General features: G+C 41.8%; 1 protein-coding gene across 1 annotated transcript; it reads left to right on the forward strand.

Annotated features, from left to right (window-relative positions):
- The first annotated feature begins 5,931 nt into the window (after positions 1 to 5,931).
- On the forward strand, positions 5,932 to 22,881 carry LOC148139856 (pancreatic secretory granule membrane major glycoprotein GP2-like). The gene is made up of 8 exons (XM_087980167.1): positions 5,932 to 6,002; positions 6,562 to 6,611; positions 8,123 to 8,267; positions 9,281 to 9,357; positions 9,454 to 9,618; positions 16,489 to 16,647; positions 19,934 to 20,019; positions 20,535 to 22,881. Exons 2-8 carry the CDS (start codon positions 6,578 to 6,580, stop codon positions 20,634 to 20,636), a joined length of 768 nt encoding a protein of 255 aa, XP_087836293.1. The 5' UTR covers positions 5,932 to 6,002; positions 6,562 to 6,577; the 3' UTR covers positions 20,637 to 22,881.
- Positions 22,882 to 24,013: the final 1,132 nt, after the last annotated feature.

Genomic DNA, 24,013 nt, shown 5'->3' on the forward strand with positions numbered 1-24,013 from the left:
TAAACATCTTATTTGCAACTGACCTATATGCCAACTTCCCCACTTTAGTACCTGCCCACGGACGTCTGGGATGGGTGGCATGCTTTTTGGAGGTCTACCATTCATTATGTATTCTCTTGCCTTGTTTGTCTGCCCAGATACAACACATCACACTTATTCTGCTTGAATTTTATTTTTAATGATACAGCCCTTATGACAAATCTCTATGTCCTATTGTGATCTCTCGTTATTCTCCTCATTATTTACCACCGCATAAAAGGTTTCATCATCCGCAACCTAACTTATCAACTCTTAGACATCTAAGTAGAAGTTGATTACATATAGCAGACAGAACAGGAACACTGACATTGATCCCGACAGAACTACCATGGAGACAGATGAATGAAGAAGTCAGCAATTGATGGCAATCAAATAGTTTGGATTCTTCTCCATTGACCTGATGACCTCAGGCAGTTGACAGTATAGCATCCATGTTGAAGAGTCACCGACATCTCCATTCTGAGTGTAACTTTTGTGCTTTCTGGTGGGTCGGTCATGTGAATATGAAATTGCTAGAAATTTAAAATCAGTGCCAAAGACATGATACTGAACGTATATTTCAGTGACATTCCTCCAACTTATAAAGTCTGAGATGCAGTGTGTTCCATTAAATTTCTCTCTCCTCATTTCCAGATCAAATGTCTGGTCATTACAGTCAAGAGACGAATGAACTGCAGATGCTGGAATTCAAATTAGACAGGCAGGAGTCTGAACGAACACAGCAAGCCAGGCAGCATCAGGAGGTGGAGAAGTCGACATTTCGGGTTCACCATTGTTCAGGACTGGGTGTGGAATGGGTTAGCTGCAGCTGAAGAGGTAGCCAGGTTCAGAGTGGTGAAGTGAGGATACATGATGGAAGGTAAAGTGTATGACCTGTTTAGTTAATGGGATGAATGAATCCAATTGTTGACAACGAGAAGTGGCAGTCGGGAGAAGGGGCTGGGAGGGGAGTCGGGAGATTGGGAGTGTGGTTAGTTGGAATTGTCAAACTCAGTGTTGATCCTACGACCTGTAGAGTGCCTAACCTTAAGATAAAGTGTTGATTCTCCAATTGACGCTGCGGTTTGTTTTGGACATGGAATAGGCCAAAGATGTGCATGTTGGAAAGTTAAAGGCTGGGGAATTGAAATGGGCAGAGACTGGGAAGTCCGGTCGTCCGCTGCGGACCATCCTGTGAAATTCGGTGTGCTGTTCCCTAAGTTTAGACTCTGTCTCCCCGATGTCGAGAGGACCTCATTGTGAGCTTCTGATGCACTATCCTAAGTTGGAAGAGAAGCAGAATATTTTTTGACTCATCTGGAAGGTATGTTTGGAGCCCTGGAGTGAGGTGATGTAGGTGGCATACTTTCATTTGTTTGCATTTTCTTGGTTGCAGGGCACGTTACCTGAGGGTTCAGCGGGGGAGAGAAGGTGCAGTGAACTAAGGAATGATGGAGGGAACGGGTCTTGCAGAAACCTTACACGGGTGGGGATAGGAAGATGTTCCTGACTGTGAGGTTTGTTTGGGTTCGTGGTTGTGTTTGTGGATAATGCATTGCAGGCGGAGACTGGTGGGGTGGTAGGACGACATCGGACACTCTTTTCTTATCGTGGATGGAGGGAGTGTGTTCAGAGTGGTGGTACGGGAAAGGAGGTGGTGCGGTGGAGGGCTGTGTGGATATTCAAAACAGGTCGACACCTGGGATGCTTGCGATTGGGATGCGTCTGCATCCAAGCAGATGCAGCGGATTTGGAGCAATTGTGAGATTGGGATGGAGTTATTGCAGAATACGGGGTGGGAGGAGGTGCAGTTCAGGTAGTTATGGGTATCTATAGTAGACGTCCGTTTGAATTCTGTCACTGGAGATGGAAATGGGGTGGTCGAGGAAGTTGTAGGAGGGCTGTGAGAATGATCAAGTGAATTTCATAGCGGTGTGGAGGTTGTGGGTGAAGTCGATGTTCTGTTCCAGGTCAGCCTGAGTGTAAGACGCTGTATCGATGCAGCAATCGATGTAACCGTGGAAGAGTTCGGGTACAATTCCTGTGAAAATGCTGAAGCGGGAATGTTTGATATGACCGGCAAATAGACAGACACAACTGGAATGCATACAGGTACCCATGGCTGGGGACCTATCACAGTCAAGATCAGGTACAATGTTTCAATAACAATCGATGTCATTGATTTTCTGACTTGCAACAGGGCTTGTGCGCTGTAACATTATCCAAAAAGTACTAATTAGACACACTCATGCAAATTAGAAACTGCAGAATGAAAGAGCTTTGAGAAACAAGGAAATAAGTAGACACTCCGGACCATTGTGAAACAAATGACGTGCAGTTATTTTTATGCAAATCTAAAGTTACCCTCACTGATGGACTGCCGTTGTTTCGTAGTGTGAAAAGATCGCTGAGCACAGTCTTGAAAAGAAAATAATGAAATAGTCAGAGATTATGCGACAACTGTAGCAGGCTCACTAATTCTTCTTTTTGTTGAGTTGTCAAAACTGGCAGAATGGCAAAAGGAAGAAAGTCGATCTTCGTTGATGGAGGAGCTCAGGATTTCCCCACATACTTGCTCTGTAAATATTGCATTTACTTTTCTTATCTTGGCAGAATATTGAGAGAACAAGAACAATTGCCTATTGATATGGAATTCAGAACTAAGGGATTTTACAAAATACGTTCAAGAACACATTCGAGTAAAATACAGGAAAGTGAAAGATAGACAATAGACAATAGGTGCAGGAGTAGGCCATTCAGCCCTTCGAGCCTGCACCGCCATTTAATATAATCATGGCTGATCATTCCTAATCAGTATCCTGTTCCTGCCTTATCTCCATAACCCTTCATTCCACTATCTTTGAGAGCTCTATCCAACTCTTTCTTCAATGAATCCAGAGAGCGGGCCTCCACTGCCCTCTGGGGCAGAGCATTCCACAAAGCCACCACTTTCTGGGTGAAGAAGTTTCTCCTGAGCTTTGTCCTAAATGGTCTACACGTATTTTTCAGCTGTGTCCTCTGGTTTGGCACTCACCCATCAGTGGAAATATGTTTCCGACTGCCAGAGTGTCCAATCCTTCCATAATCTTATACGTCTCAATCAGATCCCCTCTCAGTCTTCGAAACTCAAGGGTATACAAGCCCAGTCACTTCAGTCTTTCAGTGTAAGGTAATCCTGCCATTCCAGAAATTGACCTTGTGAATTTACGCGACACACCCTCAATAGCCAGAATGTCTTTTCTCAAATTTGGAGACCAGAACTGCACACAATACTCCATGTGTGGTCTCACCAGGGCCCTGTACAGCTGCAGCAGCACCTCTTTGCTTCTATACTCAATTCCTCTTGTTATGAAGGCCAGCATGCTATTAGCCTTCTTCACTATCTGCTGTACCTGCATGCTTGACTTCATTGACTGGTGTACAAGAACACCCAGATCTCTCTGTACTGCCCCTTTACATAAATTGATTCCATTGAGGTAGTAGTCTGCCTTCCTGTTCTTGCCACCAAAGTGGATAACCAAACTTGGGGTGACCCTAATACTGACACACATTCTTAAACTTAAACTGTCTCTGAATCTAATCGAGACTGTGAAAGTATACAGACTGGTATCAGACAGTGAAACTTATGCACACCCTGAAATGAATAGATTCCCTTAAACTAATGTTCGTTCTTAATTTAATAAGAAATTTGAAAAGTATCTGCCTAATATTGTAAATGAAACTTTTGCTGAAACGAACAAATCTCCTACATTTAATAAATACTGTTAAAAGGACAGTCAGTGACACATTTCATGAAACGAACGCAGGCCCCAAAACCGAAAATAAGACAGCAGCTGAAAGTAATGAAAATCTTGTAAAGTTGCACTTCATGAATGTGATACAGACTCTAAAATTGAAACACTGAAAACAATAAACACTCTGAAAGCAAGGGAAAGAAAGAAGGTCGATGTCTGTTGATCAGGGAGCTCAGGACTTAATGATTGGCATTCTCCGTAAATACTGGGATTTGGTTTAATTTTGATTGCATAATATTGAGAGAAATTGTTATTGATATGTTATTCAGGAATAAAGGACTGCATAACACACATGCGGCAAGAAATGCAAATAAATGCAGAGAGTGAATGGGCTGCTGGAGAACCTGTTTTTTTCAGAACATGTAAGATTGTGAAACTCCAGAAAAGTAGGCAAAGTCCAATAGACGGACTGCTCTGCATTGAGTACCAATAGAAACACAAAGCCTCGTTAAGTTGTGATTTTATTTAAATGCAAACTTGCTGTGTACCAAACGAAGAAATTTTGTAATTCCAAATTGTTTTTTAGACGTGGAGTGGTTCGAGGAGTGAGGCTAAATTGACAGCACATTACCTGAGCGTATTGTAAAGTAATACTGATCACTCGTCAGGAGCCAATGCAGACGAGTCGAAAACAGGCAGTGAAATTGATATGGACTATGAAATGGACATATACCCTGAAAGTAATGCAGATCCTTAAACGAATGCTAAACCTGAAATGCATACGGTGCCTGAAATTAATGAATAGCCTTAATCGAAAACAAAATCTGAAACTGATATCGACCTTGAAATTATTACTGATGCTGACACTATTAAAAAAAACTGAACTTAATACTTCTATTGAATCGAATCGTGACTGAAAATTGCAACGTGAGTGACACAGGTTTCGAAACTAATACACACCCTAAAACAGAAACTTATTCAAAAATTGAAAGTGATGTAAACCCTACAATGATGCAGTCTATGAAAGTAATGCCGACCATATAACTGAAACTGATACACACATTGAAAATAATAAACACTCTAAAAGCCTTGCATGGAAAACAGACCGTGAAACTGATATGTACTTGAATCAAATTTAGACGTTAAACGAGAAAACAGCCCCTGACGCTGAAGCACATTTTAATCAATTACACATCCAAATGCAGACACTGAAATACATTCAGATCAGAAAGTAATACGTCTCTGAATTTGATGCACGTTCAGAAACTAATGTAGACCCTGTAAAAATATTACAGACCCTGAACCCGACACATACTCAGAATTATTCCCGGCTCTGAAATTGATACAAAGCCTAAAGAGAATGCAGTCTTTTCAACTAAAGCACAACTTGCACTTAATAGAAACTGCAAAAATGATAACGACGCTATTATAGACAGGCGCTAAAACTTACACAGAGTCTGAGTCGAGGACAAAGCCTGAAATTTATACCATCCTGAAATTAATATATACCCGGGTAGTAATGTATTTTCTGAAAATTTGAAATGTCTTGAAACGGACACGCTCTCTGGCACTATTTTACACCTTGACACGAATAGTGGTGTTAAGCTTGTGCAGACGCTATCACTTTTTGAGAACCTGATAGTATTAGAGGATCCGAAATTGATGAAGAACATGTCAGAGTTTAATGATGAACATGGAACTAAAAGTCATGTTGGCTTTTACGACGTCTTAGATTCAGCCTGCAATGTTTGTCAGCCTTGTCAGGCCCCTAGTATCCCAAACGCAGCAAGTACTCAAGTCTGCTGCCCGATGTACCGGCCGTTGCAAGTGCCAGATTAGCGGCCATGCAAATTCAGGAAGGCTGGACAGTGCTGGCAACAGCATGGTCATGTACTCTGCCAATTCTAATATTCCTGCATCTTTTGTGTGAGGGTGTGGATGTGTGGCGGTAGTCAAATGAAGCGAACATCAGGATCAAGTACAACCAAACAACACGTTCCAACGCCAGGAAAGATGTATCATTGTTCTCTTTCTGTATGCCATTTCATAAAAAATATTTAATTTGCATTGAAGTTGCCACAATTTAAATCATTGATTATGTAGCCAACCAGCACTTTGTTCAGAGTCTTCTAAGGATGTGGTGTGAGTTGTTGTGCAACTGGCACAATGCATAGCAGAAGTTTGATTGGACTAAAAAGGTAGCAGCTGAACTGGAATACCCCACAGCGAAACTGACTTCAAAAGAGACAGGTAAGCGGGAATGAACTAAAGGAACACGCTAACAAGCTCATAAAGCTGTCACTTATATTCACTTGTTTCGGTGATGGGAGAACTGTTTTTCTCTACCGATTGAAGTGTTTGCAATTGGAGTTGTTCTCAAAGATTACCATGTAATGAAACAGTAAAAGGAGCTGGTTCATTGTTTAGAACATAGCATTCAAGTCAGTTGAGGTTCTGGTAATTGTGATGTTCGGACTACAATTACCTTGCAGTAACTGTTACTTGTACACATGAGATGGAAGTTGTAAGGACGTGTACAGATAGATGCTCAAATGTGAGAGAGGTGTTTCTTATTCTGTTGATGATAATAATGATGAAGAGAGTTGGATCGCACCCTGTCTGTGGTTGTTCCGGTGGAACACAGATGTACATCTCATTTTTCCTGCAGTTGACCCAGTGAATGTAAGATGGTTTGAAGCCACACACTCATAGTAATTCGTATTCAAGGACGACCAATCGTTAATTTATCTCCCATAATGTCGCTCTTCATTGACACTTTAGAATAGTAATTTTCTGTTCCTATTTACAGACTATCACACAGTGGCATGAGGACTCTACTGCTGGTTCTCGGTTTGATGTGTAAGTTCCTGAACATTCATTCAAACTTCACTCTGTTTAATTGTTTTAATCACGCATAAACATAGCCCATGGTGTATTTGTGATCGTATTAAGATACCTTTTGTATTTTCAGTGCTGATAGGAGTTAATCTTACGAAAGAAAAACAATTATGTAATATAATGAATGGGCACTACTCTGTCAAATTGTCTCCCTTGTTATTAACTATTAGCATAAAATTTATAATTATTTCGGAAAGAGCACTACAGTATCCATTACACTACACTAGACTGAAATGAAATGCTTAAGAAGAACAGGAAGCCAACTGGCATGTCGTGACTCTGCTGTGTCTCAGAATGTGTCCTTTGCCAAGAACCAATTTTCTGCAATCAGTTCATAACCCTTCACCTCACCTGTTCTGATATGCATCCAATTCCATCTCATAGAGCGGATTGCCTCTGTCCCCATTAGACTCTTCGGCCAAAGTTCCTGATACCAATAGCTGCGGAGAACAATGTATCTGCATTTCAGAACATCATTAATTTACCTTATAGAGGTTTATAAAATTCTGAGGAGCATGGAGAGGATAAATTGACAACGTCTTTTTTCCTGGGTTGGGGGAGTCCACAACGAGAGAGCAGAGGCTTAGAGTGAGCGGGGGAAGTTATAAAAGTGACCTAAGGGGCAGCTTTCCACACAGGGGGCGGTAAGTGTATGTAAATAGCAGCCAGAGGAAGTAGTGGAATCTGGTGCAATTGCAATTGCAAAATTTAAAAGGTATTTGGATGTGTATATGAGTAGGAATGGTTTGTGCTGGGTAGGAATATGTGTTGGGAAATGGGACTAGATTGGGTTGGGGTAACTGGTCGACATCACGGGTTGGACCGGAGGGTCTGTTTCCGTGCTGTAATCTCTATGACTCAATGACTCAAGCAACTGATTAGATTTTTAGATTAGATTCGTTACAGTGTGTAAACAGGCCCTTCGGCCCAACAAGTCCACACCGACCCGCCGAAGCATAACCCACCCAGACCCATTCGCCTACATTTACCCCTTTACCTAACACTACGGGCAATTCACCTAAATGCACATTTTTGGATTGTGGGAGGAAACCGGTGCACACAGAGGAAACCTACGCAGACACAGGGAGAATGTGCAAACTCCACACAAGGAGTCGCCTGAGGCGGGAATTGAACCCGGGTCTCAGGCGCTGTGAAGCAGCAGTGCTAACTACTGTGCGACCGTGCTTCCCACTTCTTTCTTGTTTTCAATATTTCTGTCAATACGATCACTTTCTCTCGTAATCGACACTGTCAAAAACACTCGTGACTTTCAATGTTTTTTTGTTCAAAACTGCACTCAACCTCTACTTCGCAAATGACTACAATTGGAACTTCAGTCGTTCCAGATTACTGTGTCCCTCGTCCCTGCTAATATCAATTATAGTTTTGATGCTTCTGGCAGCTCATGTTGCTATGTCAAATTCACTGTTCTTTACAACATAATATTAAACAGTATTTTTTGTGACCCTCAGTCCCAAACAGCAAAATCGCTGATCCATGTGTGAACCACACAGTCTTGGACCCGACCAGGAGGAGCATTAAATTGGGTATAAAAGAATGCTTACACCGAGATGAGTGTGGTAAAAATCTCCAACAGGGATGGTACAGCTTTAATAGGTAAAGAGTGAGCTTTCTTGGAACGTTAGTATAATTGTAAAAGGCGGGGTGATGGCTCACTGTCAATGGTTTCATTGTCCTAGGCACCAGTGTAAAGCTATGAGGGAATTGGTGGGAGTGAAACAAAAACATCTGTAATTCTGGAATACTAAACTTATCTCCCTCATTGTTGAAACTGAAAACATCATGTTTCGCAAAGAGAGAAACATAAATGTATTTTAGGGAAGGACTCGTGATATTTTTATAAAATTAAAAGCAAACTCGTTCATAATCATGTGTAACTCTGTTTTAAACATTTATCACACCACAATTGAAATGCAGCACACATTTCCTGTCTCCATAGCCATCAGTTAATTTACAGAAAGAGCACAGTCCACAGTTTGGTGCTCCGCATTAGGAGCACAACATTTTGTTTTGGTCTTGATGTTATTCTGGTTATGCAATCGAGGGGCACCTACTTTGGTATTCACGGTCTTTCATTAATTTACACGAAGAGAACTGTGTTCTCTTTGAAAGTGATTCAACCAAGTATTAATAAGACAATCGCTGTGAGGGTTAATCATGAATCTAATGGAGAATTCTGAACAGACTCCTCTATCAAGAGAATAATTTGAATGTTCAGCTCACGACCACAGAGACGGGTATTGACTTCAACTTTTGTTACGTGTTTAATGGAATAAAGATCGTAAAACACTTGAGGATAAACCAGGATAGTTTAATGTTGATGAGAGGATATCTATAGATCATGCTTGAAAGTTCGTGTATGTGTGAATAATTGAAAAAAAAAACAGTAGATAGAATGTCCACTTTCTATGCAGTAAATCCTCCGTACAATCTTGCAAATACCTGAACCTGAGCCAAGGGCTAACAGTATATATTCGGGCTGGAGGGAAATATTTCATTCCGAGTGCATGTTTTCAAAAGGGGCACAGATTGTGGAAGTCTCGGACATTTTACCAGTCAGATAATATATGTGATCAGATCAGGAGCTGACTCTGTAATTTTTATCTCAGTTCTGGTGAATGGATGATTCCAGAGAATGCTATCCCAATTGATCTCTGCTGCACAAGGAGTACAGGCTGGTTAAATGGTATAACAACCTATTTATCTACCATATTTAATTCTCCATTATGCACTGTTCATTTTATCTTTTAATCATTTCCGATTAAAACAAAATGAATTGCAGGTCGCCATCCCTCCGTGAGTGAAGGGGAGGTAACCAGGACTATCTGTTTTAATTGGAATAATAATAACTGCTCCTCCAGCCAAGACATCATCATCAAGAAATGTTCCACATTCTTTGTGTATGAGTTGAAGCCGACACAATTCTGTAATGCTGGATATTGTGCAGGTACGTCATAAGTAATTTACCACGCACAGTGTGGTTCTGAGATTTCATGTGAGTCCGTTAGAATGTTACAAGCACCCCTTATTCGGTAAGCAAAAATGAGATGAGATACTATGTGGTCCTGTCCCTAATTTCTGGAAAACATAATTGCTCTCCATGTCACTCACTCTGTACCTCCATGGGAGAGTACAGAATACAGAAGAGACCAAGTGTCCGGTTGTAAGTTTGCTCGCTGAGCTGGTGGGTCTACATATACTGGGTGGAAAATCTGCTGGTGCTATTCGGATGGGGTTAAACTAACTCACCAGGAGAATGGGAACCTGAGGTGTAGTTCCAATGCACAGAAGGATGAGAGTAGGGAGGACATGGACAGGATTTCGTGGTCACATGAATGGGCTGGCAGGTCGCAAATTGGTTTGAAGTGAGTCTTCAAAGCCAGAAGTATCCGAAATAAGGTCGATGAGCTTGCAGCATGGATAGGTCCCTGGGACTTCAATGCTGTGGCTATTCGTGGATAGAGCAGGGGGAGGAATGGATGTTGTAGGTTCCAGGGTTTAGATCTTCCATTCAGAACAGGGAAGAAGGTAAAATAGGGTGTGTGGGAAGTGTGGCCTTGTTAGTCAAGACAAGTATAATGGTAGTCGAAAGAACTTCTAACGAGGACTCGTCTATTGAGAGAGCATGAGCTGTGGTCAGAAACAAGAGAGGAGAGGTTACACTGCTGGGAGGTTATTTATAGGCCTGCGCAGATTTCCAGGGATTAGATTCGATTCCCTACAGTGTGGAAACAGGCACTTCGGCCGAACCAGTCCACACCGACCCTCAGAAGAGTAACCCAGAAAGACCCATTCCCCTCTGATAATTGACCTCACACATTGGAGCAAGTTAGCATTGCAAATTCACCTGACCTCCACATCTTTGTACTGTGGTAGGAAACCTGAGCACCCGGAGGAAACCCACGCAGACAGAGGTAAAATGCGCAAACTCCACTCAGACAGTCACCCGAGGCTGTAATTGAACCTGGAATCCTGGTGCTGGGAGGCAGCAGTGTTAACCACTGAGCCACCGTGCCGCACCTAATATGGAGGAGAGTTTCGGCAAAACGATTCTGGGTAGAAGTGAAATGTACAGCGTGGTCATTATGGGGTGGCTTTTAATCCCACAGCATTCATGAGAAATGCTATATTTCGAGGATGTCGGATGGATTAGTTTTCGTACAATGTGTGCAGGTAGGTTTCCTGACACAGTATGTCGAAGGGTCGATAAGAGTGACGGCAACAGTTGGTTTAATACTTGGTAATGGACCAGGCCAGGTGTTTGATTTAGTATCAGGTGAGTACTTTGGAAAGTGACCATAATTCGGTTTCGATTAGTTCAGAGACGAAGATGGATAGAACATGCCACAGGCATGAGATACAGATGGTGGAAGGGCAATTATAATACGATTAGGCAAGACGTCGGATGCAAAGAAAGGGGTAGCAAAATACAGGGATAGAGATATTCGAAATGTGGAGCTGGTTTAGGGAACAGATATTGCATTTCCTTGATACATATATACCAGCCAGGCACGGGCGAAATGATAACATAAGGGAACTGTGGTTTACGAAAGGAATTGCATCGCTTGTTAAGCGGAAGAAGGAGGCTTATGTGACCATGAGGCGACATGGTTCAGGGGAGACGACGGAAAGTTGCAAATTTGCTAGGTAGGATTTATAGTGAGAGTTCAGAAGATCAAAGAGAAGACATGATCAGTCTTTATCAGGCAAAATAAAGGAGAACAATGAAGCTTTCTATAACTATGTGAGGAAGAAAAGGATGACTAGAATTGTGATCGCGCCATTCAAAGATAGAAGTGGGAAGTTGTGTGTGGGCTCTGTCGAGATCGGATTGCAGGTCGTCAACATGGTTTCATCAAAGACAGGTCAAGCCTCACCGACCACATTGAGTTTTTTGAGAAGTTAACCAAGCATGTCGATGAGGGTAGGGCAGTTGACATGGTATACATGGACCTGAGGACAGCCTTTGATAAGTTTCCACATGCTAGGCAGTTGGAGACAATGCAGTTTTTGGAATTGAGATTAATTTAGCAGTTTTGATTGGAAATTGGCTTTCTGCAAGAAAGCAGCAATTGGTGGTTGATGGAAAATATTCAGACTGGCGTCAGCTTCCTAATGGTGTGCCACAACAATCTGTTTTAGGACCACTGCTGCTTGTAGTTTTTGTAATAGACTTGGATGCAGGGATAGGCGAATGTGTTAGTAAATTTGCAGGTGACTTTAATGTCGTTGGAGTAGTGGATAGTTTGGAATAATGTTGCAGGTTTCAGGACGACTTGCATGAACTGCAGAATTGGGCTAAAAGGTGACGAATGGAGTACAATGTAGATAAATGTGAATAGATTCACTTTGAGAAGAATAACAGGAAGACCGAATACTGGGTCAATGGAAAGATTCTTGGCAGTGTGGATGTGCAGATGGATCTTGGAGTCCATGTACATAGTTCACTGAAACTTGTCAACCAGGTTGTGCTGTTAAGAAGGCATGCATTATGGTATGTTTCATCGGTAGAGGGATTGTGTTCCGGAGCCATAATGTCAAGCTGCAATTATGCAAAACGCAAGTGTGGCCGCACTTGGAATATTGTGTAGAGTCTGGTCCCCCCATTACAGGAAGGATGTGGAAACATTGGAAAAGATGCAGAGGAGATTTACCAGGATGTTGCGTAGTCTGGAGGGAAGGCCTTATGAGGAAAGGCTGAGAGACTTTAATTGTATTCTCATTGGAAAGGAAAAGGCCAAGAGGGGATTTGATAGGGGATTTGATACAAGACGATCAGAGGATTAGAATGGGTTGACATGAAAGTCTTTTATTCCCTGTGATGATGCCATCAACTTCAACGAGGGGTCATAGCTACAAATTGATGCGTGATAAATTTAAGACAGAAGTCAGAGGCAATTTCTTCACTCACAGAGTGTTAAGGGCATGGAATGCCCTGCCTGCCAATGTAGTTAATTCACCAACATTAGTGAGATTCAAACATAACTATAAGCACATGGAAGATGATGGGGTAGTGTCGGGATGGGCTTAGACTAGTTCATAGTTTGGCGCAACATCGAGGGCCGAATGGCCTGTTCTGCACTCCATTGATCGATATTCTGCGTTTTATTATTTTTTCTCAGACGTTTCGTCAAATGTGAGCCTCCGTTCAACTAATGGTGTTCTGTCCCAGTTTCTGTTTATTTTCTTGGTCTGTTAGGTGGGTGACATAACTATTGTTTCTTTTTTCTCAGAGGTTGGTAAATGGGGTCAAATCGATATGTTTATTGGTGGAGTTCCTGTTTGAATGCCAGGCCTTTAGGAATTCCCGTGCCTGTCTTTGTTTCGTCTGTCCGAAAATAGATGTGCTGTCACAATCAAAGTGGTGTCCTTCTTCGTCTGTGTGGAAGGATCGTTGTTATAGCTGGTCATGAATGTTGATACATAGTTGGTGTTCGTTTATCCTGATGGCTATTTTCCTGCTTGTTTGTCCGATTCAGTGTTGGTAGCCCACAAATCTACCAATGGAATGAAACTGCTACTGATGAACCTAAAGGACACTTTACGACCAAACTGAAATTCGAATGTCATTTACAAAATGCCCTGCAAGGGCTACATCAAACATTACACCCTACAGCCAGGAAGAAATCTAGCCTCCTGGATACACAAACACCTACTAGTCATTAAAAGACATGATCATCTATAACTAGTATCTTAACACACGGATAAAGAAATACACGACATCAATATCACATCCATCCTCGGACAGCAAAATGTAAACACGCACGTGAATTCTGCGATCCCTGGCATTCAAACCGAAACTCCATCAATAAGCACATCTGTAGTAATCCTATTTACCAATCTCTTCGGAAAGAACCGGAAATGATATCACCCACTTTAACAGACCAAGACACGTAAAGAAAAAGCAGGACAGAAGACAGTGCTTCAACAGAGGCTCACTGATTATGTTAAGCCGTGTGGTAAAGAACCAGCTGGTCACAAACCTACCAGCGCAGGGTGCAAACTGCAACCTGAACCTCAACCTGATGAACAAAAAGCCCCAAAAATCGCAAAGTCCAAGTGTAATTCTGAGCAGTTCAGATGAACATCTAAGATAGAGTAGAACTTGGCGGATGCTGAAGTGAGGAAAAATGAATTGGCAGACTGATAGGAGAAGGATGTGTAACTCATCCAAGTGTGAAAGAGTACGTGATGGTCGAGCGGTAAAATGCGCCAGCCCAGTGTGATTTTGTTAAATTCTGGAGTAGAATAAAGCACGTGACGGGAGTGGGATGTTGTCAATGAAAGGAATAGAATATCGTCCCCGAATGGAGGGTAATGCTTTTACTGACGGTAACAAAATACTGTGCATGATTGGACTGGGACTTTGTTACTGATGGGAAGAGAACACAGTGTCTGAAGATGGTGGGATGTTGTGACTGGCATGGGAGGAGTGATGAAGTGAGTGACTTAAGGAAGTGAGATTGAATTTTGGAGGAGAATTTGATGTGTTGACCGACAAGGTTAGAAGACCGTGATTAAGGTGAATGGAATTCAGTAAATCAGACAGCAGGATGTCGTGACTGAGCGGGTACGACCTCATGACTGGTGGAAGTGGGAGTCAGTGTCTTAACTGAGTCGAAAACGTGAACTGGGAACTGAGAAGTCATATTTGACAAAAATGGGATTTCGTGAGTAAATTAATGACTGAGGTGATCGGGATGAAGTGAAAGAGTGAGTCGAATGCAATGATGCAGGAGAGAAAACACAGAGTTATAGATTCCAATCCGACCGCAGAGGTTATTTGAATAATGGCATATCACCACCTTCATACTTCTCCAGTCCTCCAAATATTGCCGTAGTCTTGAATATTATGACACTTCAAATGCTGGTTCACTGCATTTTACCAGTTGAGATGTTGATGAGCAAAAAAACTCCCAGCCAATGTATTTCAAATCCCAGTATTGCTTCTGTCCATATGCTTTAACTCCAAAAATCTCCTCAGCCTTTACTTTGCACTTGACAGTTGCGTCATCTGTTTCATTAGTTTCTATGAAGGGAAAGAGGTTGTCTTTTTTCAGCTTGTCGATGCCCTTTCTTATCTCAACCATGCTGTCACGACAAATTCAGCACCTTCCTCTCCAAAGGGGACAACTCCAGCGTATCCAAACTTTCTATATAGCTCTATTCAAGGAACCTTTGTGGAAAATATTCTGTGCACCGACTCCAGAGCAATCAAATCTTTCTATCGTGCATTGACCAGTATGCTCACAGTACTCCAACAGTGACTGAAACACAGTCATTTGCATCTGAAATCTTATCTCCCTGCATTTATGAGCGAAAGAGCACCAGGGAAATGGAATTAACCAATGTGCTTCTTTAATTATCTCGTCAACCTGTCTTTACACATTCAGGAATCTGGGTCCACATACTGCAAGACACTTCTTTTCTTCTTTGATTCCGAATGTCCAATCATTCATTACGTTGTGACACGTATTCTTCCTTCTTGTAAATTGTACCATCACACATATGTCAGTTTTACATTTCATCTGGCACACAACCGTCTACCTGGCAAAGTATTTGTATCCATGTGTCACTGAATAACATGTTCCTCAATGTACTTAATTGGCCAATCTTTGTATCAGCATAATTTAATAAAGGTCCTCAGTGCTCACACATTCACATTTGAAGCTACAAATCTATTTTACTTAAGAATATGAAAAATAAGTGAACCAGCAATGATCACTGTGGTACACATTGCTGTCAATTCAACAACAGACCATCTTTCTCCCATCATTCTGAAATTCGTGGAACCTACTTGTTAAATTTGCCGCGTTTTTACATTTTTACCTAAGTTTCCCATGTTGGATCTTGTGAAAGTTATTGTAGAAATTATTATAAATTATATAAAATGCCAAACATTTTGTTACCTCGTAGAAATATTCCAGTAAGCTTTTTTTCTAACATCTCCCTTTGGCAAAGAGGCAGTGAATACCCTTTCAATGTTTGGTTCGCCAAATGAAACCTCATTTTATGCTTCACTTGTTCTTTCTTCAAAAGCCTTCCCAATAATTACATGAGGGTTATTGGTTAATTGCTCTCTACTATTTGTTTACGAGATTATTGTCGAAAGGAAGTTTTGGCGTTAGTCGTTCTCGAATCTTCTTTCATCCTCTCTACGACACGATTTCAACTGGAAGATTTGGCTCAGGCAATTCGAATTAACTTCCTGAGCAACCCTATTGTTAAAAAACTGAATATTTGACCACTGTTAAATTTTTTAAAAAGTCCTCCCATACCACCTCGCCTCTTCACATAAATTCCGACATTTTGTGCTTGTATTGTCCTCCTGGTAAAAAAAAAAGACACCTGTAAAGTAATGTTTCAGCGTTTTGCCAATGTGCTTCAGTTAAAGCAACAATTGCCACCTTCGTCCACCAATTCCTTACACAGAATTCATTTCCTTTTGATATATTCATAGAATCTGTGTATACTCCCCTTAATATTACCAGCCAGAGTTATCTTATGCACTTGTTTAGCCCGATTAACTCTTCTTTCTCATTCATCAAACATTTCTCCGCGTCGGCATTGACGTGGTTCTGGCAATTTCTTGTCAATTTTATGACACCTGTGCTCTTGTGACGACTTCGGGTTTGGCACTGCTCTGATTCTATCGTCCGACCCCACTAAGAGTAGTTTATTGAGACACGCAGTGCAAGTATGGAGTGGGTTTATTTGCGAAATAGATGCATTATCTAATGATTATGTAACCTTTCAAAACAGTACACGATGCATCACCTGTAAGCTCATATGCCACCATCCTTTCTTCCTATTGCAGAAAGAGTACCAACTCAAAGACACAAGGATCTATCGACAACATTTTCGATTGACATTGCCTCGCCTGACTCTTCAGGGTCTGAGACTTCGACTTTGAATTCGTTTACTCTTCCATCCAACCCTACGGAATATTATAACCTTCAGACTGATGCTGAGCAAGGTAAGGGATTTGTAGGTTATGGAACAAATCAGAGAAAGTATATGAACACCAAGCTGTGTGGCGTGATGACTTGCGAGAAAATGCAGATAATTTCAGTGTCGTTTTGACAAGTTGAATGAGTGTGGAAAACCATGCAGGATGAAGTAAATTGTAGCAGCAAAAAGGCGACGACAGTTGAAAATCAAAATGGCTACACGTTGAGACAGTGCAATGTGCAAAAAGATTTGATTGTCCTAGCTGCAAAAGGAAGTCATGCAGGTAAGTCAAGAAGTAAATGAAATGTCGCTTTTCAAAGCAAGTCGTTTTGAATATAGGATCTGGCATGTCTTGCGATAATTGTACATGCCTTAAATGAGAACACGACTGAATATTGTACGCAGTTTCGGTCTACTTACCCGACCCAGAATGGACTTACGATAAAGGCAGTGTCAGTAACTTTACCTGACTGATAGCTTGGATAGCTGACCTAACTAAGAAGTATGAAGTCAGGGTATTGTGCAGCGACTGAGGGAAGTGGGATGCAGTGACTAAGTGGAGTTAGATGTAATGACTGAGGAGTTTGGAATGTATGAACTGAGATGCATAGAATGTAATGGTTCTCAGTAGTTACCACGAGAATGATAAATTACTGGAGAGCCTGATTGACCGATTAAGTTTATACTGACAATGGTAAGAATACCAACTTCGCAAGTCCAACTTTGCCGCACTCGACCGATAGTCTTTAATCGTATGTTACTTTGAATGCTCATCCAAGTACTTTCAAAGTTTCGTGACGTTTCCCACCAGTACTATTATCGCTGACAGTTCAATCAAAACCCAAACACATCTAGCGAAAAACGATATTCTTTCAACATCGTGTAAGCTTTCTGCCTTTCACTTCAATACTTTTTCCTTGATATGGATATTTCTACGAAGAGAACCAGCGGCTTTCATTTCACCCTGTTCATGCCTGTGCTGATCTTGTCTACCAGTCTGGGATCCCCATTCAAACTTTCACACTCAAAACAAAAAACGATATGCATAACCTCTTCATAGCTTCATCCAAGGCAACCTCCTGACAAACATTCTTTTGACCCTTTCCAGTGCAACCACATCTTCCGACAGTGTGATGACCAAAACTGCAACATTAGTTCAGCAATGAACTGAGCAAAACATTCTGCAGATTCAAATTGACCACCATGTTGTTTTCACAATGGGATGCCTCAAAATGACAAGAATCCAATGCGGCTTGTCAACTACCCGGTTGGATTCTCCTGCCAGATTCATGTATCTGTGAACAAGGGCAGTAACATGACTTTTCTCCTCTCAGAACTGAAAATGTGTTGCTGGAAAAGCGCAGCAGGTCAGGCAGCATCCAAGGAACATGGGAATCGACGTTTCTGGCATAAGCCCTTCTTCAGGAATGCTTTTCTCCTTTTCCCCTCTCTGAAACCAAGCCTTGGTTGTTGCTTCGTCACATTTATCAGGTTAAAAATGTCACCTGACAAAGTCCATTCATCTAATATATATGTAAATATATTTAATGTCACCTACTTGGCTAAGCTTTGTATGCTGTGGTTCTGTTCGCCGAGCCGGAAGTTTTTGTTGCAAACGTTTCGTCCCCTGTCTAAGTGACATCCTCAGTGCTTGGGAGCCTCCTGTGAAGCGCTTCTGTGGTGTTTCCTCCGGCATTTTTTGTGGCCTGTCCCTGCCGCTTCCGGTTGTGTGGGACAACACTACCATTATAGGGCAAGCAAAAAAAAGAACAACCAGGGAATTCCTAGAAGCATGGCACTCATCCACAAACTCCATCAACAAACACATAGACTTGGACCCAATATACCGGCCACTACAGCGGACAGCTGAAACTGACAACCGGAAGCGGCAGGGACAGGCCACTATAAATTCCGGAGGAAACACCACAGAAGCGCTTCACAGGAGGCTCCCAAGCACTGAGGATGTCACCTAGACAGGGGACGAAACGTTTGCAACATAAACTTCCAGCTCGGCGAACAGAACCACAGCAACGAGCACCCGAGCTACAAATCTTCTCACAAACTTTAAGCTTTGTATAACCTGCAATCTTCTTTAGCATGCCCGTGTGACGACTCTCCGAAATTCGCATCTCGCAGATCAAAGTTGTTTGTGAACATCTCAAAGATTAAGTGACCAACAATGATAACAGTGGTACCCACTGATACCTGTTCCACACACTGGCCTTTAGCATAACCAACTGCTATGTCTATGGGCATTTTTATTTAAATCATAATTGCCAAATTCCGCTGCATCCTTTGCAATTTTAACTTCATGCGTTTTGGCTTGGAGTTGTGTTAAATTTATTTCCGAAATACTGATTAATTGATAGCCTGCCAAACACTTGAACACTTCTTCAAAATAATTAACAAGCCTTCTGAGCCATGACCTCCAGGTAACAAAGCAATGCGGACTTAGCTGATCAAATATTGTGTCTCATTTAATACTCTTCCAGTGTGTGCCCACTAGACATAAACTGATAGTTTGTTAGGGACTGATCGTTCCATGGTTATTCACTTCATCTTGATTTATTTGCTGAATATCTTTGGATTAACCAGAAAGTTGTTCACAAGTGTTTTCTCCTGTCGATTATTTGCTCCTTAATTGTTTTCTTGAACATCCACAAAACTTACCGGGGTATAGCAATTGAAGTTGCATCCTGGAAATCATTGACTTACTTGTATTATCTGTATTCGTGTGATGACTCCTGATACCTCAATGCTATGTATACAGTTCTTTTACACCATTGACGATCAAAAATATTAAGTGGGGCAGACACTGCAGGGTGGAGCAGTTATTGTAGAACCTTCAAACTGGTTCACGAAGCTTCGTCTTTCATGCCAAACACCACCTTCAGTCCTTCCTTTTGAAATCCTCTGCATTTGGGTCTTCCTATCTGCATCTATTTCCCTCCACCTGTGTCTTCCTAACTTCATGGGTCATTTATTGATCACTCTGATCACGAGGCAAAGGTGAAACTGGAAGTCTGGAATTGCGTAAGCATGGAAATAAATTGCTTGTGAAATGGAATCAATGAGCAGCAGACTATTAGAAGCATAGAGTGAAGCATGGTAATTGAGGGAAGAGAGAGAGCAGATAAGTATAGTGAACTGAAGGCAGAATAACAATATACAGATGTGCAGATGGAACAAACAATTACAAGCAAGACAAAAGTGAATCCAATCTGGGAGGGACATTTTATAAATCAATACTATATCCTGTCCAGAACTACATGTGTGTGTAATTTGTTTGATGTCGTAAATATTGCATTTAGGTTCTCCGCATCAATGGGTTCAGCTGATGATCACTTCGGATGCAGAGATTGACAACAAAAAGGCGAAGAAAATCACGCTGAAGACGGTAAGAGATTCCACGATGCAAAGAGGGCAGACGCAAATTACCCACATCCAATGCCACTCCACGAGTTCGACCATCACCCTCGCCCCCGCAACTGCATATAATAACTGTTTTGGGGAGGAGCTCAGCAATGATAAACCTCTCATATTTTCTACTTGCGTCATACGGACAAAAGATCGAGAGGAAAGCTGAATGACCATCTTATGATTTTTGCTTTTTCGCTTCCTTTCAAGTTTTGATTTCTCCATCAAATTTTGTCTTCTATTACTGTCCTATTATATATCATTCTCGCCCCGCCCCCCATGTTTCTCCTCTTTCACTGGTGCTACCGAAATGATGCCATCGCCTCTCGTTTTTTCTCCTCTCCTTGTCCCTGTCTCTCATTCCAGCCCACTTTGTGTGTTTCTCAATTTGCGCCATTCCCCTCCCTGCTCCTGTCTCCATTTGACAATACCTTTTGACTCTGCTTCGTCTCCTAATCTCAGTGTAAACATCTTGTTTTTCATTGTGCATTAAAGCTTCAGGAAATGGTCAATGAGCGAGCCTGGAGGAATGTGGAATTAGTCCAGACGGAGGGACACTGTGTGGCTGTGGTCGCTTCAGGAGCTGAAGGAAACTGAGTGTGGTCGTGAGGCCCAAACACCCAGGCATCGCCTTGCCATAATGATCACTGGATTGCGACAACCGAATTGGCCTTCACACTTCTGACATAACGAAAGCAAACCATTAGCAGTTAGTTCTGCTGTTGAATAGAAACGTGCTTCCTTTATAGTGGTAACGAATATGCTTTATATTGCACTTTTCCCCACCGTATGCTCCATGTAAACATGGATGGCCCTTTTAACAAACGGCGAACAACAAGTGCAGGGCCCTCGACCCATCCAGCCTGCTCAAATGATCCAATGTGATCCCCGATCTGATTTTAACCTCAGCTCCAAATTCAAAGATAGTCTTTCATCCACTCAGTATTCAGTGATCATTCAACAAAAGATTTCTATTGCCTGCATTCGCTGAATTTTGAGGAAGGGAGATCCCGAAAACTCACCGAAGTATAACAGAACAACTGGAACATTTCTCATTTCTGTCTTAAATGGATGCCCCATTTTTAAAATAAAAATCTTGATGGATCCCATTGGTTACACAAGATGGAAAATTATGTCCGGCTCCACCCATTAAATTAGATCGTATATGCTTTGAATATGTCACGTGTAGTTTAACCAGCCACAATCATATTGAGTGGCGGAGCAGGCTCTCATGACAGAGCCTCTATTATTGTTCTTTGCTTGCAACTTAGCTATACACGGAAGGCAGCTGTCTGACAGCAGGAAATACACAACACAAAGAATAACCTTTTCCCCTTTGGTAAACAGGCCAGACAGAAAAAAATGCGGTAATCAATACCGAATATCAGGGGTTTTGTGCTAGGTGGTTTTTGCAAGGGGCGAATTTGGCAGTATGCGCATTCTCAATTCAAAAACCAGTTAACTAACCTTCTATGAAATACTTTGGTAAATCTACGTCAAATTCGTTAGGCAATGGGTGGGCTTGCTACTTCTGGCACATGGGATCAACATTTTCAGGATAGCTGGTGAGAAATTTTGGTTTTCAGTATTCTATGTGATTCCGTAATAAAGTCTTTCAAGATTTATCGCTGTTAACATCCGGAATGTCGACATTCGCTAATGTTTTTGGCCTCCTCAATAGCCAGTTTTGAATTTGCAATTTGCAGTTGCACAATGCGTTCACCAGGTAGAGAGTTAAATAGTTTGAATGGATGTTCCAGTTCCCTCCGACAGTCTAAATAGCTGCAAGCTAGTTGAATTAGCCATGTTAAATTGCCGATAGTATTCAGGACTTTGTAGGTTCGGTGCAATGGTCACTGAAATGCAGGTTTACAGGAATGAGGTATGGAGTTGTGAGTGAACGTGATGCTCTTTGGAAGGTGAATGTGGCCTTGTTGGGCCGAATGGTCTGCTTCCACGTTGTCGTTAATCTACGATTCAGTTCTACGATTCAGAGTTGTCCGTACAACTTTACTTTGTGTAAATAATTTTTGTCTGCTTGATACTTTGCAGACGTGCTTTCAGATGCTCCCCACCTGCATTTAAATACTCCACTTACCTTTCAAACACGAGTTGAAATATGTCGAATCTATTATTTCGAACTGTCTGCTTAGACTTTCAGTTAGATTAAAGGCCGTGAGAATTTGTCATAAAATGACTGATGAGATGATGTCAAGCTAATCAGAGAATTTATAACTGCAAAACAAAGGGATGAATCTGAAAAGTATCCACAAATGAAATCACGTAGGCAAATGTCAAAAAATCTAGAAACAGCAACCACATTGCACGGAATGCATTACAGAATTCGATAGGAGCTCGGGAGAAACCAAAGAACAGATCTGTACACAAATTTGAGGCAATTGTAAAAGCAACATGGTTTTGAAAGTCGTGGATGTCTAACTGCCAGCATTTAATTTGGTAGTCTTAGCGCGATTGGTCTCCAACGAGAGGAAATGTTGAGATATATGCGTTTTCCTTGTTTATTCTCCCTTATAGAAAAGAAAAGTTAATTTGAAGATGCCTTCATTCGATATTTTTTCTCTTCTTTCACCTCTTCTCTCATAAGTTCATAACTTCATAAGCGATAGGAGCAGAAAGGGGCCATTCTGTGATAGCAGATATGCTCATCACCCTTATTTTTCTGCCTTCTCTCTATATTTCTTCAACCCGTTACCAAGTAAAAAGCCATGTAACTCATCCTTAAATTTGCTAATTGTCACTGCGTCCACTGTACTTTGGTGTATCGATTTACTCAAATTTATTATGCTTTGGAAGATGGACTTTATCCACAATAAATGCACAATTCCTCTGACGTTTTAAGTTGCTTTGTAAACCTGGATTCTCATTTAATATCCACCATTTGCCCCGCATGTACAGTCCACCATCTCGATGGTTTCTGAGTTGTCATATTTTACCAGGAAAGTGTGCATGAACCATCGCAATCCTCTACCACAGATAGTACGGCATGGACAGACAGGCATATCACCCCATTACCTTCATCCAGGGATGCATACAATCCTTCCAGCTGAGACAGAGGTTCACCTGCCTCTTATCTAAATTAATTTACTTCATTAGGTCCTCCCGATGTGGTCTTCTCTTTGTCGGGCAGACCAAATACAAACTAAGAAACGGTTTCATTAAATATCTCAGCCAAACCTGCAGGGCCGACCTGATCAACCAGTCTCCGCTCTTTTTAGTTCTTATTCCGACTCCCTTTCCAACATGGCCAGCTTTGGCGTCGTCTATTGCCACAGCGAATGGCATTGTATACTGGTGGAACAACACCTCATCTTCCATCGAGGCAGCATGCAGCTCAGAGCTCTCAAAGCTGAGTGCTTTAATTTCAAATAACGTCCTTTCCCATAACCCAACACCCATCATAGCCTCTCCCTTTTCCCTTCCATTCGTCTCATTGGTCCTTTCTTCTCGCCATCAAATTTATTCCTTTCTCCCATGTACTAAACAGGCTGTACCCTCTACTTGTGCTCAACCATCCCCACCTCACCACCCTGTCCGCCCATCCCCTTTATACCCAGCGCCCGTTACACCGACCGCCAGTCCAGAAGGCGGGCTGCACCCGAGAAGATAAATTTTCCACCTCCTAATGCTGTCTGGCTTGTTCTGTTAATCCATCATCCTGCTTGTCCACCATGGGGACAGACAATGGCAGATACGGAGACACTGGTTCATTCACAAACTTACGCACCATGCATCACGCACTGAGACAGACTAGGTTCATATGCATAAAGAGAACAACATGAAGATCCATGTAAACGCAAACATCAACATACACAAACAATCACCCTCAAAGATTTGCAGACAGAAAATGGAAACTCGCAGCACCCAAAAACACATTCACAAGCACATAGATCCTCTCACAGGCAAAGAGAGCCATGCAGCTCGAAGCATGTGATCAACTATGTTTACGGAGACCT

The sequence above is a fragment of the Chiloscyllium plagiosum genome, unplaced genomic scaffold (assembly GCF_037043375.1).
Source record: "Chiloscyllium plagiosum isolate Xiang-an unplaced genomic scaffold, Cpla_swu_hap1 HiC_scaffold_37, whole genome shotgun sequence".
In the NCBI taxonomy this organism is placed as follows: domain Eukaryota; kingdom Metazoa; phylum Chordata; class Chondrichthyes; order Orectolobiformes; family Hemiscylliidae; genus Chiloscyllium; species Chiloscyllium plagiosum.

Coding starts and splice junctions, on each gene's coding strand:
- LOC148139856 (XM_087980167.1), top strand. CDS start 6,578: ATGAGGACTCTACTGCTGGTTCTCGGTTTGATGT. Junction 6,612..8,122: donor GCTGGTTCTCGGTTTGATGT/GTAAGTTCCTGA, acceptor TGTGACCCTCAG/TCCCAAACAGCAAAATCGCT. Junction 9,358..9,453: donor GAGTACAGGCTGGTTAAATG/GTATAACAACCT, acceptor AATGAATTGCAG/GTCGCCATCCCTCCGTGAGT.